General features: G+C 37.3%; 1 protein-coding gene across 1 annotated transcript in view; it reads left to right on the top strand.

The window, feature by feature from the left end:
* The first annotated feature begins 487 nt into the window (after positions 1-487).
* Positions 488-14138, top strand: part of LOC308695004 (voltage-dependent calcium channel subunit alpha-2/delta-1) — a 126350-nt gene continuing 112699 nt past the window's right edge. The window contains exons 1-3 of the mRNA XM_081372895.1: positions 488-758; positions 12994-13075; positions 13350-13466. Coding sequence (XP_081229021.1) covers positions 637-758; positions 12994-13075; positions 13350-13466 — 321 coding nt within the window. The 5' untranslated portion in view covers positions 488-636. The remainder of the gene's footprint in view (positions 759-12993; positions 13076-13349; positions 13467-14138) is intronic.

The raw sequence follows: 14138 nt of genomic DNA, 5'->3' as shown, positions 1-14138 counted from the left end.
ACTTTGTTTTGTTAATGTACAATTAATATAAGTAGCTATTTAGACGTTGAGCGAGTATTAGTATTATTTAAAATAACAATACAAATAAACACAACATTTTTGAACAAGTATTTCATTTCTTAATGCATGCAAATACATATCCACGTAAATTAAAATGGCAAATCCTTTGTGTTGGCTTTCAGGAGAGTATCTAGGCACTTTTGTGCGCATTCTTAATTGATTTCAGAAGGGTGTTACTTAGTATGTGTTGAGGAAGCATAAGAGGGAGAGGAGGAGGAGGAGGAGGAGGAGGAGAGAGGGACTGGAGAGGGTTGCTTGAAAGATAACAGGCTATTGCAATAAGAGGGCAAGAGAGGTGGGGGCAGAATGACGTTGATTCGGGGCTATTGATCTCTCCTTCCCCTCTACATGGGGTCAGTAGTTTGATCAGAGCGCGCGCGGGATCACACAGAAGAGCCACACACGCGCTTTTGCCATGTAACACGAAACGGTGCGAGAGATATCCAACAGGACACTCATCACCAATCCGATCCCGTCTGTCTCTAAACTGATGACGGGAATTAATCAGATTATCCAACAGGACAGGAGAGCGACACGTTATATCTCTGAAGAAAAGTAACTGGTGTGGATTGACAGATGATGGTGCGGTCGGGATCAACAGATCTGATCATGAATCCGGTCCGAATCTCCGTGATGATGATGTTCTTCTTCGCTTCTGTTCATATCTCGTGCTCATCGCAGTTCCCCAGTCCTCTCATGTAAGTACTTTGATGTTGTCTGTGCGGAAGAGCATCATGGTTTCAACTGTTGATTAAAATGAATGTTCCTTTCATTCAGATCGTGCTGGATGCACGAGGCACAAACTATGTATTTACTTGTGTTTAACGCAGTTTTAACTTGCCTTGCCTCTATAATGGTCAATAACCTTCAAAGCTGAAACAATGTAAACTTATACAGAATAGGCTATACATTCTTTCGGCTATGTTAACAGGCAAAGGTTGTTAATAAAGCAGAGACATTCGCAATCAATATTATGAATTATCCTGAATGATTAGGATGAGGGGTCAGACATATTGCAGTTTCACATTATTGATTTGTTTAATGAAAAAAGCTTTCTTTCAAGTAATAGTTCACTTGAAAACGACAATTCTGTCATCATTCACTGACCTTTGTTCTTATGGGTCATTCTTGTTCCCATGATTTAAGATTTTCCACTATCATTCAGCTCTTGATATTTAAGTGAAAATAGGGTCATACTTTATTTGACCTTTTTATAATAATAATAATTTGTAAAGATGTCCAGGTTATGTGCCTCAATGTTACCTAAACTGAAGTTCATTGTGTCTGTTAATGTACAGTATTGTATAACAACAGAAGTGCAATGTGACCTATGGCAAACGATTGATTGTGTTTGTGAGAGACATATGTGATCTGACAGATGTTTTAAAAAAATCGCTTTTGAGTTGGCAAGACTTTTGTTAACCTGATGATATCTAAATTAGTCTATAGCTGACAAGTTAGATAAGTAACTACCATTGTGGATGTGTAAATGATTTTGAATTTGTACAGGAAACTCATATGTGGAGAGAGATTACCGTAAGACCCCAGTACTTTTTTTGCACGTGCAGGACAGATGCATCTGACACGAATCGCCTATATTGTCTGCAACTTCTTAAAAAGTGACCGTTTCACCAGGTGGTTGTGACAGCAGGACAAGAGAATGCATGGGGCGTTTTCTCTCATGCCACATACATTTTTACATGCTTTTAGAAATCCATAAAATGTAATTTCTGAAAGCAATAACAGACCGAATTAGTGTATTTTTACATTGTGACTGGTCTCAATGTGACTAAGATACCAATTTACAAAGATTATGTTGGACCTTTTGATTTGACCACCTGTTTTTTCTGTTTGTCCATGTCCACCGGTCTAGAATGTATTCAGTAGAAATAAAACCTCTTGGGTGGCCTGTACTGACGTAAATTGATACATTTAATGGCCGTAAAAAACAGGGTGCAATTGTTCCGGATAAGTGTTTTTCTTAAATGGGCTCTTCCACTGGATTTCTGAGAATTTACGTCAATATAAAACAACAGGGGAGAAAAATACTATGCCTTTGCTATTTTCAATTACTGAAATTGTTTCCGTGAAAAGGTTACAGCAGCATAGAGTGAATTAAAAGTAAGGGGAACAATTTAAGTTGACTTAAGTTTTAACTACTTAACCATCTTCATTAGTTGTGAGAGATATTGTAAATGATTAATTCATAAACACAAAAGGAGAAAATCTGTTGCATTGCAAATTTATATTGCATATAAATATATACACTGGCGGTCAAAAGTTTTTTTCCCCAACATTTAAATAAGAATAGCTATTAATAATTGAGCACTAATAATACTTGATAATAACTCAGCACCAAATCAGCATATTAGAATGATTTCTGAAGGAATCATGTGACACTGAAAACTGGAGTAATGATGCTGAAAATTCAGCTTTGCATCACAGGAATAAATTACATTTAAAAAAAAACGGTAAAATAGAAAACGGTTATTTTAAATTCTAATAATAGTTCACAATATTAATCTTTTTACTTTTTTTCCTAATAAATTTAGCCTTGATGAGCATAAGAGACTTATTTCAAAATCATAAAAACAAAAACATAATTATTCCAAACTTTTGACCACCAGAGTATAAATCATTTTTTAATCAACTGTGCAATGCAAAAATGCATTGAGCCATAAACACTTTATTCTAGAATGTACAGCAGTTGTTGAGACCATTACTGTTGGAGAGAGAGAAAACAAAATTAATTAAACCCTTTTCACTTTTCCTCCCATCTTTTGCCATCTGATGCACTTATAAAGGAAGTGAGAGTACTCAATAACGAATCCACTTAAGGATTGGAGTGACATAAGCCACACTGCTCTTCTGGTTTCTTTCAGTTGGTAGTATTAGTGCAGGAAACAGGCACTTTCGAGAGGGAACTGAGGGAGGATTCCCACAGAGAGATGACGCAGGTAGTGATGTGATTGTGTCCTCCTGACAGCCAGAGACACCTGTCCCCCAGTCCCACACTGGTCCACTTCAAGACACAGAGACGCAACTCACCTGTGGAGGGAACAAGATATAGGTTGTGCTGTAGAAGACTGTGTTTGAGAGCACACAAACGTATAGGTCGTAAAAGACAAATGTCCTTTTAAAGGAATAGTTCACCCGATACTATCATTTCATTCTAGTTGTGCGATGTTTTTATCTTGAAATAATAGCATTTAAAATAGAAGCTTAGCAGACAAGCAGGCCAAATGGTTAAAATGTATTACTTAAAGGTATAGCGGAGGATCTTTCCGAATTTTAGATAAGACCCGCCCTCTCCACTTTTTGAAAAGTTTGATTGATTCACCAGAATGATTGACAATTAGGAGGACCAATAGTATAGGTGATCCACCCGGAAGGAAAAAATCCTCCGCTATACCTTTAAATTCTTAATTAAAATGCAGGTTGTCTAAAAGAGCTGTGCAGGTCTAAATCATCCTTTTAATTATTACCATTCAAAAGTTTGGGGTATAGGCCTACATCAATACTTTTAAAAGAGGCAAAAGTGACAAACTTTTATTTATTTTTTCTATTTCAAATAAATGCTGTTCTTTTGATCATTCTATTCTTCAAAGAATCCTGAAAAAAAAAAAGTGTCCGCAAAAATATTAAGCAGCACAACTGTTTTCAACACTTTTAATAATAAAGAAATGTTTCTTCAGCTGTGACATCACAGAGATTTTAAAATATATTCAAATAAAAAGAGGTTATTTTAAATTGTAATAATATTTCACAATATTACTGTATTACTGTATTTTTATTTATAAGAGACTTCTTTCCTAACATCTTACTGATCCCAAATTTAGTGTATTCTATGTGTTTGACAGATTTGCATCGTATTTAAAGTATATGGTTTATTAGTTCACGTTTTTCCTGAGAACACTGACTTTGGTGTTTGTAGTGCCATGCTCTGCAGTTTAAGCTTACATTAAGACTAATGTAATGTATTTAAGGAAGAAATCTTCACTTTGCCACTGCGAATTTAGTGGCATTAGAGTCTTGTTTTACCTGCCCTAACTGAAACAAGTCTGACATCTACTGGTGCCCCCTTAAAAATAGGTGTTTGGTGCCCCTCCTAGAATCTTACATTGTTCTTAGGAGCAACTCTACAATGTAATGGAGCTTAGTCATAAGTTCTTTTAAGAAAAAAGCTTAGAGTCACAGTTCTGTTCCCCTGTCAGATGAGCGTTAATCCTCAGCCTGTAAAGGGATTAAATAGCTTATTATAGAGGAGCGCAGGGAAATCTCTGAATGGACCTTGGAAATGAGAGTGAATGAAAGCACACATTCGCTGGAATAAACTCATTATGATCACTGACAAATTACCTTTTTAGCAGAATTTATCTAAAGAGCTGTGGCCATTTCCTTTGACTAAACATTTTATCTTAACTACTGTATTAGATTAGATCTTATAATTTAGGATAATGCTGTGTGAAAGTATACCATTAAAAGATACATGAACAGTGCACTTTACTTGTTGCCTGTATGTATAATACATTACAAAAATATTCTTATTGCATTAATTATGCCTCATAATACAAGGAACTAAACAGGGGTGTGTTTCTTATGAAACGATGCTTAACTACCATAGTAAGATGCATCGTTGAATAAATCAACTGGTCACGACTGTTTCCCGAAACCGTATAGTGTCGCAAATTGGTCGCCCAACCACATTGGTTAATGATGTCACGCAGGCGTTGGAGTATGAACTTCTTTTAATGAATCTGTTTGAGATCAAATTCATGCTAGATGTTTTGCTACATGTATAAATTATGGACATGGCATCTGAGGATTATTTCTCATTTTTCTTTATGTTATTTTGCTTTCTTTCTAGATTCAATCATAGTCTCGTTCTTAGAGCACATGCGCACTATTCAAAAACGACGCTTTAAATCTCTTGACAAACTAAAAGATGTAAATGACATTTGTATGTATTCTAAATAAAAGATATATTTTGTACTGTCTCATGTCATGCAAACAAGAAACTATGCTTCTAACCACAGGTCGAGAGCTGTCGTTCCAACCACACAACTTTGCGATGCTGTTTCCGATTGTTCGTTAGAACGATGGTTTCTGGAAACACCGACTCATTGAACTATGCTGATAACGACGGAACTTGCGACCATCGTTGGCTAACGATTCTTTTGGGAAACGCACCACAGAACAGGGAGTATATACTCACAGGCTTAAACAAAGATTAACAAGGGAACACAGGTGAACATAATCAATCAAAAGAGAAATAGAACAGGTGCGTGGATTTAGGAACTATGGAAACTAATCAACAAACAGGGAAACAAACTAGGAACTAAGGAGAACGGGAACTGAGCAAACTGAGTGAAAGCAAAACTAAAACATAACATATACAGGTTACAACACCATATGTTCTCATGTATAATTGCAAAATCATGGCTATACCTTTAAAGAGTGCAACACATTGAAACACATGATAACCAATTTTGTGCATAACAATAACGGGCTGTTTACACGACACTGTTTTCAACTAAAAACGTAAAAAGAAATAATGTGTTTTGGCCGTTCATTTACATGACAACAGCATTTTGGGTGGCTGAAAACGCAAACTTTTGAAAACGGGTTTCAAAGTGCAAGTTTTTGAAAAAGTCTCTGTGTAAACAATAAATGTGTGAATCTGTGAAGACAATGACGTCATGCACATGCGTAATACATGTCTGTGTTTCATCGCCATCTAATGGTCTGGCAGCTGAATACAGGGTTTTAGACTTTTTCGCAGATTAGTGTGAAAGGGGATCGTTTTGACAATGGTGTCGCCTGTACGCGGAAAACTTAAGGAAAAAGTTCTCTGTTTTAAGCATATCGTTGTCGTGTAAACGTACCCTAATTTTGCAAGTATTCTAATATACAGATAATTTGAACTGTGATTAGACCTGTCGTGATTATTAGTCTAGGTCCTGGGTAAGATTTGTATGCACTTCATTTAGCGGAGAATATCTCAACTGTTATAGACTAATATGACCCCATTGAACAACGTGGGATGTGTGCCAAAATCTCTACCCGGGACGAAAGTCCTGAAAATGACCACAACCTGTGACACTATTATCACACTACAGGTGAATGGGACTTTTTCTTCCCTTTATAGATATCCTCACACATTTCTGCCAGTTTAGTCTTCATATTAAGACAAATACTTTTTGTATTACATTTTATCTTAAAAATAAAATAAAATATGCAAATTAGGCAATATCTCATTAAATATGCGTACATAAACCCTTGAAGCTACAGATTTTCTGAGGTGATCACAATGTTCACAATGACCATTATTATAAGGTCATAGAAGAGTGTAAGCATTCTGATTTGATATAAAGAAAATGGCTAAAAAACATTCAACCTATTAAGCAACATACAGGAATTGGCAGTTATAGTTCACAGTTGAGGAGCTACTCCAGCTTGAGATCACCAACTCTGCATTCTTCTTGGTTGACAAAGACGGTTACTTGAGGAAGTGTGCCAAATCACAATTTGGGACTGAGCTGCTGAAGTTGTGTCCACAAATAGATAGTCCAGATAGACCCAGCCACGACCCATCTTCAATGCTCTTACTGAGGGAAGGGGGTTGTTGGCCAAGATTTCGCGATATATGGCCCCATCCATCTTCCCCTCAATACGGTGCAGTCGTCCTGTCCCCTTTGCAGAAGAGCATCCCCAAAGAATGATGTTTCCACCTCCATGCTTCATAGGTTGGGATGGTGTTCTTGGGGTTGTACTCATCCTTCTTCTTCCTCCAAACACGGCGAGTGGAGTTTAGACCAAAAAGGTCTATTTTTGTCTCATCAGACCACATGATCTTCTCCCATTCCTCCTCTGGATCATCCAGATGGTCATTGGCAAACTTCAGACGGGCATGGACATGCGCTGGCTTGAGCAGGGGGACCTTGCGTGCACTGCAGGATTTTAATCCATGACGGCGTAGTGTGTTACTAATGGTTTTCTTTGAGACTGTGGTCCCAGCTCTCTTCAGGTCATTGACCAGGTCCTGCCGTGTAGTTCTGGGCTGATCCCCCACCTTCCTCATGATCATTGATGCCCCACGAGGTGAGATCTTGCATGGTGCCCCAGACCGAGGGAGATTGACCGTCATCTTGAACTTCTTCCATTTTCTAATAATTGCGCTAACAGTTGTTGCCTTCTCACCAAGCTGCTTGCCTATTGTCCTGTAGTCCATCCCAGTCTTGTGCAGGTCTACAATTTTATCCCTGATGTCCTTACACAGCTCTCTGGTCTTGGCCATTGTGGAGAGGTTGGAGTCTGTTTGATTGAGTGTGTGGACAGGTGTCTTTTATACAGGTAATGAGTTCAAACAGATGCAGTTAATACAGGTAATGAGTGGCGAACAGGAGGGCTTTTTAAAGGGACAATGTGTAGCTTTTTAGGTATTTTATTATTTAAAATCAATATTTTTACTCATAAATATGTCCTCAATGGTGTACAAATACCTCTGCCAATGATCTGACTTATCCTTGTAAACAAATAATATATTATCTTTATATACATGGGACGGGTAGGTCCACGGAGGCTTCCATGTAGTTCCGCCATCTTGAAAAACTATAATAGCAGAGAGGGACAAAAAGTACTAGGCCAACGCGTTTCCACAACGCGTTTTCATTCAGAGCCAGCATCACGTGACTGAATCCAGCAGAAACGGAGGAGCAGAGAAGAGGCGCTCGTCACTGCCCCGGCAAGTTTAAAAGGCTGCACTGCATGGTTATTTATAATGGAGGACCATACAAATGCTGAGTCACAGGATAAGGAGTCCTCGAAAAAGTCCAAAATAGGCCGTAAAAGGAAACGTGACCGGAGATTACAAAAAACAAGGGTTAATGTCGGGATAGCTAATGTAGGAGAAAGCTTTCAAAAGAGACGCTGAAGTTGCCTGCTTTCTTCTCGACAGGTAAGTCAATGTTACGGTCTTAATTACAAGCTTTTTTTCATTGCTTGGTTGTGTACTTGATTATATAGACAGTAGAACATTTATAGTTAAAAGTTAAACAAGCTCTTTGACGAATAGCAGCTATTGAGTAAAGTAGAGAAGGCCCTAAAACAAGGTTGTAAGTTTTGTTTGTTCAAAACTGTAACATTCGTTTGTTCGTTGTGTCAAGTTGCAGTTTGTTTGAAAACCAGTTCACCCGAAGGAAAACTCGAAGTGCTAATTAGAAGACATCCTGTCATAGCTTTTTGGTACATAACGGCTACCGTAGTTGCAACACGCATTTGAATAAGCGAGGTGCTGGAGAGCACTATTCGTTTGAATGCAAAAGACAATTTCACCGCTAGATGGGAGAAAATCCTACACAATGTCCCTTTAAAGAAAAACTAACAGGTCTGTGAGAGCCGGAATTCTTACTGGTTGGTAGGTGATCAAATACTTATGCCATGCAATAAAATGCAAATTAATGATTTAAAAATCATACAATGTGATTTTCTGGATTAGATTCCGTCTCTCACATTTAAAGTGTACCTATGATAAAAATTACAGACTTCTACATGCGTTGTAAGTAGGACAACCTGCTAAATCGGCAGTGTATCAAATACTTGTTCTCCCCACTGTATGTACACATTTAATGAGATATTGCCTAATTTGCATATTTTATTTTATTTTTAAGATAAAGTGTAATACAAAAAGTATTTGTCTTAATATGAAGACTAAACTGGTAGAAATGTATGAGGATATCTATAAAGGGAAGAAAAAGTCCCATTCACCTGTAGTGTGATAATAGTGTCACAGGTTGTGGTCATTTTCAGGACTTTCGTCCCGGGTAGAGATTTTGGCACACATCCCACGTTGTTCAATGGGGTCATATTAGTCTATAACAGTTGAGATATTCTCCGCTAAATGAAGTGCATACAAATCTTACCCAGGACCTCTACTATATTGAGATTAAGGTTATTCTTTCTAATAACAATAATTTGAGATAACCACAATAACTGTGCAGTTGATGATATTGGTAAATTTAAGCGTTTAAAGAAATGCCATCCATAGGCTGGGAGTAAAGAATAATATAAAACATTGCTACTATATATAAAGGTAAAAATGATTATATTATATTATATTATATTATATTATATTATATTATATTATATTATATTATATTATATTATATTATATTATATTATAATTTATATAAATATTATAATTTATATAAATATTATAATTTATATAAATATTATATTATTAATTATTAACATTTTATAAATTATAAAAATATCATTAATTTTCACTGCAATATAGTAAATCATATGGGCCTATTTTATTTGTGTAATCATATTAATGTTTAATTTTTTATATTTTTATTTTTATGTTATATTCGATTACAAGTTAAAAGTAAAAAGATTACAAGTAATTATTAGGCTAACACTGTAAGTGACATGAACAAAACAGCATTATTATTAGTAGCACAATATTCAGATTGTGATAGGCCTATCTGTGATAACAATTAATTATTAAAATATCTAATGCACTACAGTATAAATTATTAATATTTTTAATGCTGTACATCAGGCTTCAAGTTAAGTGTTACCAATATCTGTAGACATTAGACTCGGGTGCATTAGTGCCTGAAAGGGTGATGAGGTTGTGAGAAAATTAGCTTTTCTTGCACCATAAAACCTGGCAACATGTGTGGTTGTAAGTATACTAGTGAGCGAGCCAAAGCCCGTGAGGCCTTATTTACAGTGTGTTTTAAAGAGTGTGTCGGATTTTACATTGCTGGAGGCATCTACTTGCAAACAGGATATTGTGAGTTTGGAGACTTAGTGGTATAACCACATCTGTCCACCTCTGCTTGTTAGAAAGCACCTCAGCCAACAGATTGTCTCATTGCAACCTACATCTGTGCTTCTGTGTTTCCAGTCCCTGAGGAAAAAGGCTATGACAGAAGAATAGAATGAGAACTAGAGGAAAAGAATGGAGGAGCCTATATTAAATTCAGAATTGTTTGCAGCCCATATATCTTTTTCACTTTCCTTTTCAAATTCAGTTCTGACCCCAATACAGAGAGCGCGGAGGGTCCTGTTATACTAGTATTGACGGTTTGGGTTCAGGACCTAAACTTGGATGGCTGCTGTGGATCTGTGTGTTTTTGTTCTTCTGGGAAAGAGTAAGACCCTTAGCCTGGTAATACCAAACTCTGCTACTTCGCTTTGCTTCGTAGACAGAGTCTGGAATGGCATAATAGAGAAGTGTTTTCTCTCTCGCGGGGGGTCGCTTGTCTGAAGTTTAAAATCATTGGTTACCCGTAAGCCAATCACATGACGTTTGGTTATGGCGTGTGTTATGCGCATGCTCAGCCGCATCTAACTTCCACTGTAAACACATGTATGATGCGAAAACAAAACCATCGAGCGAAATACCGGAGTAAACATGGCTGTGAACGACTTTTGCAGATTATGTGAAGTAAATCTACGCATCCACGGTACAATCAGCGTCTACGTCACGGCTCTCAGCCCGCCCTCTGTTCGTTGATTGGCCCGGCCGTCCGAAGGCCGCTGGAAAACTGAAAGATAGGCTGCTATCTCAGACTGACTACAGAAGCGAAATGAAATTGAGCGGAAGTAGGAAGTCTGACGTAGTCAGGCTATAAGACCCTGTCCTCCTCTGGTACACAAAGCCAATCTGAAGGTCCTGAATGCAGCCACTGAACATTTGCTACTCAGCTTATTTGATGTAGACGGCAGTCATTTGGTCCCTCACAAAATACATCAGAGAGCAGAATGCTTTAAGGAATATTTCTGTGCAGTACGGCATATGTGAGTGAGCATAATTAAAGACATTTTAATTTTTTTTATATATATACTCTACCGTAAAAAGTTTGGGGTCAGTATGATTTTTTTGGGGAAAAAAAGAAGAAGATTTTATTATGCTCACCATTATGTGCAACGTAAGCAATGATTTACATCCGAGTGAACGAGATGGAAGGAAGTTAGCGAGTGAAGGGCATGACAATTTTGGACTAGAACAAAGGAAAGGGAAATCTCATGAAAAACTAGAAACATGACAATGGGAAAACTTCAAAATAAAAGACATTAAAACATGGACATGAAACAAAACCAAAAACAGGCATGACAGGTCCCCCCTTCTACGGGCGGCTCCTGACTCTCTAATGGAACACCCACCCCAAAACAAAAACAACACAAAAACTCCAGGAGGGTGGAGGAGTGGAGGTAGTCAAGGACTGTGGAGTATCGGCCGTGGAGCAATGGTGGACCGAATCATGGAGCATAGACGGGCCTGGACCCGTAGACCACCAAGGCAGAACAGAAGGCCACCAAGGCAGAGCTGATGATGCAATAGACCAGGGCAGAGCCGGCAGAGCTGGAGACCTCAGAAGGTACCTCAGAAAACGGATTTTGGACAGACTTCTGAGGCAGCGTAATGGTTTATTGATCTACAGCAAAATAGAGCGAGCTTTTGTGATAACTAAGTCAATATTTAGTTACTGCAATAGTAATTTCTCACTAGAAATGACATCAGAAGTGTAAAACGTTGGTCAAAAACGTACACACAAACTGACCACCAACCACAACGTTCAGACACCATTTTATTTTTTAGCTCAACTGTGATGGAATGGAAAGCACAGGATTGTGGAATATCAAAGAAAGCGAAGGATACTGCTGCCTTCAAAAATCGACCAGATGACGGTATCTCAGGAGTGCATGGAATTTTAAGCTTTCGGACGCAGCCCACGATGAACACACTTTACTAACGAGATGATGAGTAAGATCTGGTGTGTTTGATTAGGCAGACATCTAAACTGTGTGTTGGGAACCACTGGTCTAATTAACATTGTCAATGCATCAGAAATACACAGTTCTTCAAGAAACCTCCAGTTAACTTGACTTCACACTTCACACATACACCTCCTGAATTTCTCATCATGGTCTGGATAATTTTAGATCTGTGATCGCAGAGGCCAAGAAAAATATGTGACTTCATCTTGATGTCCATAAATTCACTCTCCTTTTCATCCTGCAGTGTATAGGGACATCAAAGATTATCATGAAGAAAGAGAGTTTCCATCAAAGTGTGGTTGTACAGTAGCATTAATTATTCATATTAATTGGATGTTATGTAACCATGGAGAGCGTTAGTGACTTCTCAGAATTTTGTCTTATTTAGAACAGATCTTCAACCATTAACAGTTTACAAGATTAACAGTTCCTTCTCACTTTCTAAATTTCTCAAAATATAAACGCTTGCAAAATATAGAAGAGTTACATTTTGAGGGATTGCAGGCTTTGTTTTACTTTGCAGGTGCCTTGCATTTTGTACACATTGTGCTTTTATTTTGAAGTCCTTGCAACATGTTCTTATTTTGTACTTGTTCACTAATTGTTTCCAGGTAAGTGCCATTACTGTCCATTGTTTGGTATGTTCAAGTTTGTTGAGAACTTTTCTGCATTGTCTTGCGTGATCGATTATCAGTGTCTTGAGCAAAGAAATGAGGGAGAAAAAAAATCAGGGAGGGCCACACAAACTTCAAAATAAAAGCACAAAACCATATGAAAAACAGTTTTTCTCTAAAACCATATCTGAGGTAAACTATACACCTGTTTATGCCCTAAGTGTCATGTGTTTGTTCTGAAGGACAGGATTTTTGAGCTTTCACAAGGTTATTCATCTTGAATAGCCTATACTTGCTTGCAGTGTGCTTACTGACTATTTGGTCGTTTATAACTGCTTAAAATGTGCATATTAAAAGCACCTTGTTATGAGATCACATTTACATTTCAATTTAATATGACTCATATGTAGCTGCCCTCATGACTGGGATTTAGTTACTTCATAAATACTTTACCATCACATTTTCTGACCCCTCTAGGTATGTATATTGCAGTTGAAATATTTAATATGAGTGTTTGTGTTTGCAGGATAAAAGAATGGGTAGATCAACTGCAGCAGGAGCTGGTTTCTCTAGCAGACACAGCCAGCGCTGGGAATAATCTAAAACAGGTTAGAGGTCCAATACACACACACACACACACACACACACACACACACACACACACACACACACACACACACACACACACACACACACACACACCCCTGTACATATTGATGTATGTGTACTTCGATGTGTATTTACCCAAACAAATTGTGAGTGAGAGTTGAGCCTCAATAAAAGCCTGCTTAATTATCAAAACAATCATTACCGGTAAACCTTCATCTCATTACTTCACTACGAGAGTCTCTAATGAGTGCCCTTTTCTCTCCGTTATGGCAGATCTTTATGGATAATCAGAATTTATTCACTGTGGAAACAAATAATGCAGCACAGCTTGTGGAATCAGCGGCTCGGAATATAGAAAGTTTTTTGAAGAAGCGAGCCGCAGCTCTAGAGGTAAGACAATCCTGTTTTAAAGTCAGCATGAAACGGAAATTGTGATAGTCTTTTCTTCCCTATTGTGACGTATATGGCAGTGAAATGGCTTCTCGAACAAGGAAAAAATATAGGGCGGTTTGCCATTGGTGTAATCTCATATAAGTGACAGGTTGTCCAGCCAATAAACATGTCATCAGAGAAGAGAAGAGGTCGCTGCAAGAGGGAGGGAAAGTTATTTTGATTAAAGATTATGAACATTAATTAAAAGTAATAATAATGTGCATGGATAAATCATTTATAATAAATGCTGCATTATTCCATAAAATGCACAAAGAATTGTCAATTTAGATTTCATAGTGACTTTAGAGACGCACGCACGCACGCACGCACACACACACACTCATATTTACGTAATATAAGTATTAAATGTTTAAGTATATATATATATATATATATATATATATATATACACAAATTTTTTATGTCAACAAAATTGTATGTTAGATGTGACCGATTTGAAAGCTGTAATGTAAATATATTTATAAAATTAAAACGTCAACGTCACTGAGAAGTTACTAGGCTCATATTACATAAGTATGTGCATGCATATATATATAATATATATATATATATATATATATATATATTAGAGCTTTCAAATCGATTAATCGCATCTAACAAAATGTTGTG

The sequence above is a fragment of the Scardinius erythrophthalmus genome (assembly GCF_964197995.2).
Source record: "Scardinius erythrophthalmus genome assembly, chromosome: 8".
NCBI lineage: Eukaryota > Metazoa > Chordata > Actinopteri > Cypriniformes > Leuciscidae > Scardinius > Scardinius erythrophthalmus.
The sequence above is the reverse complement of the archived record's forward strand: the minus strand, read 5'-3'. Positions and strand labels throughout refer to the sequence as shown.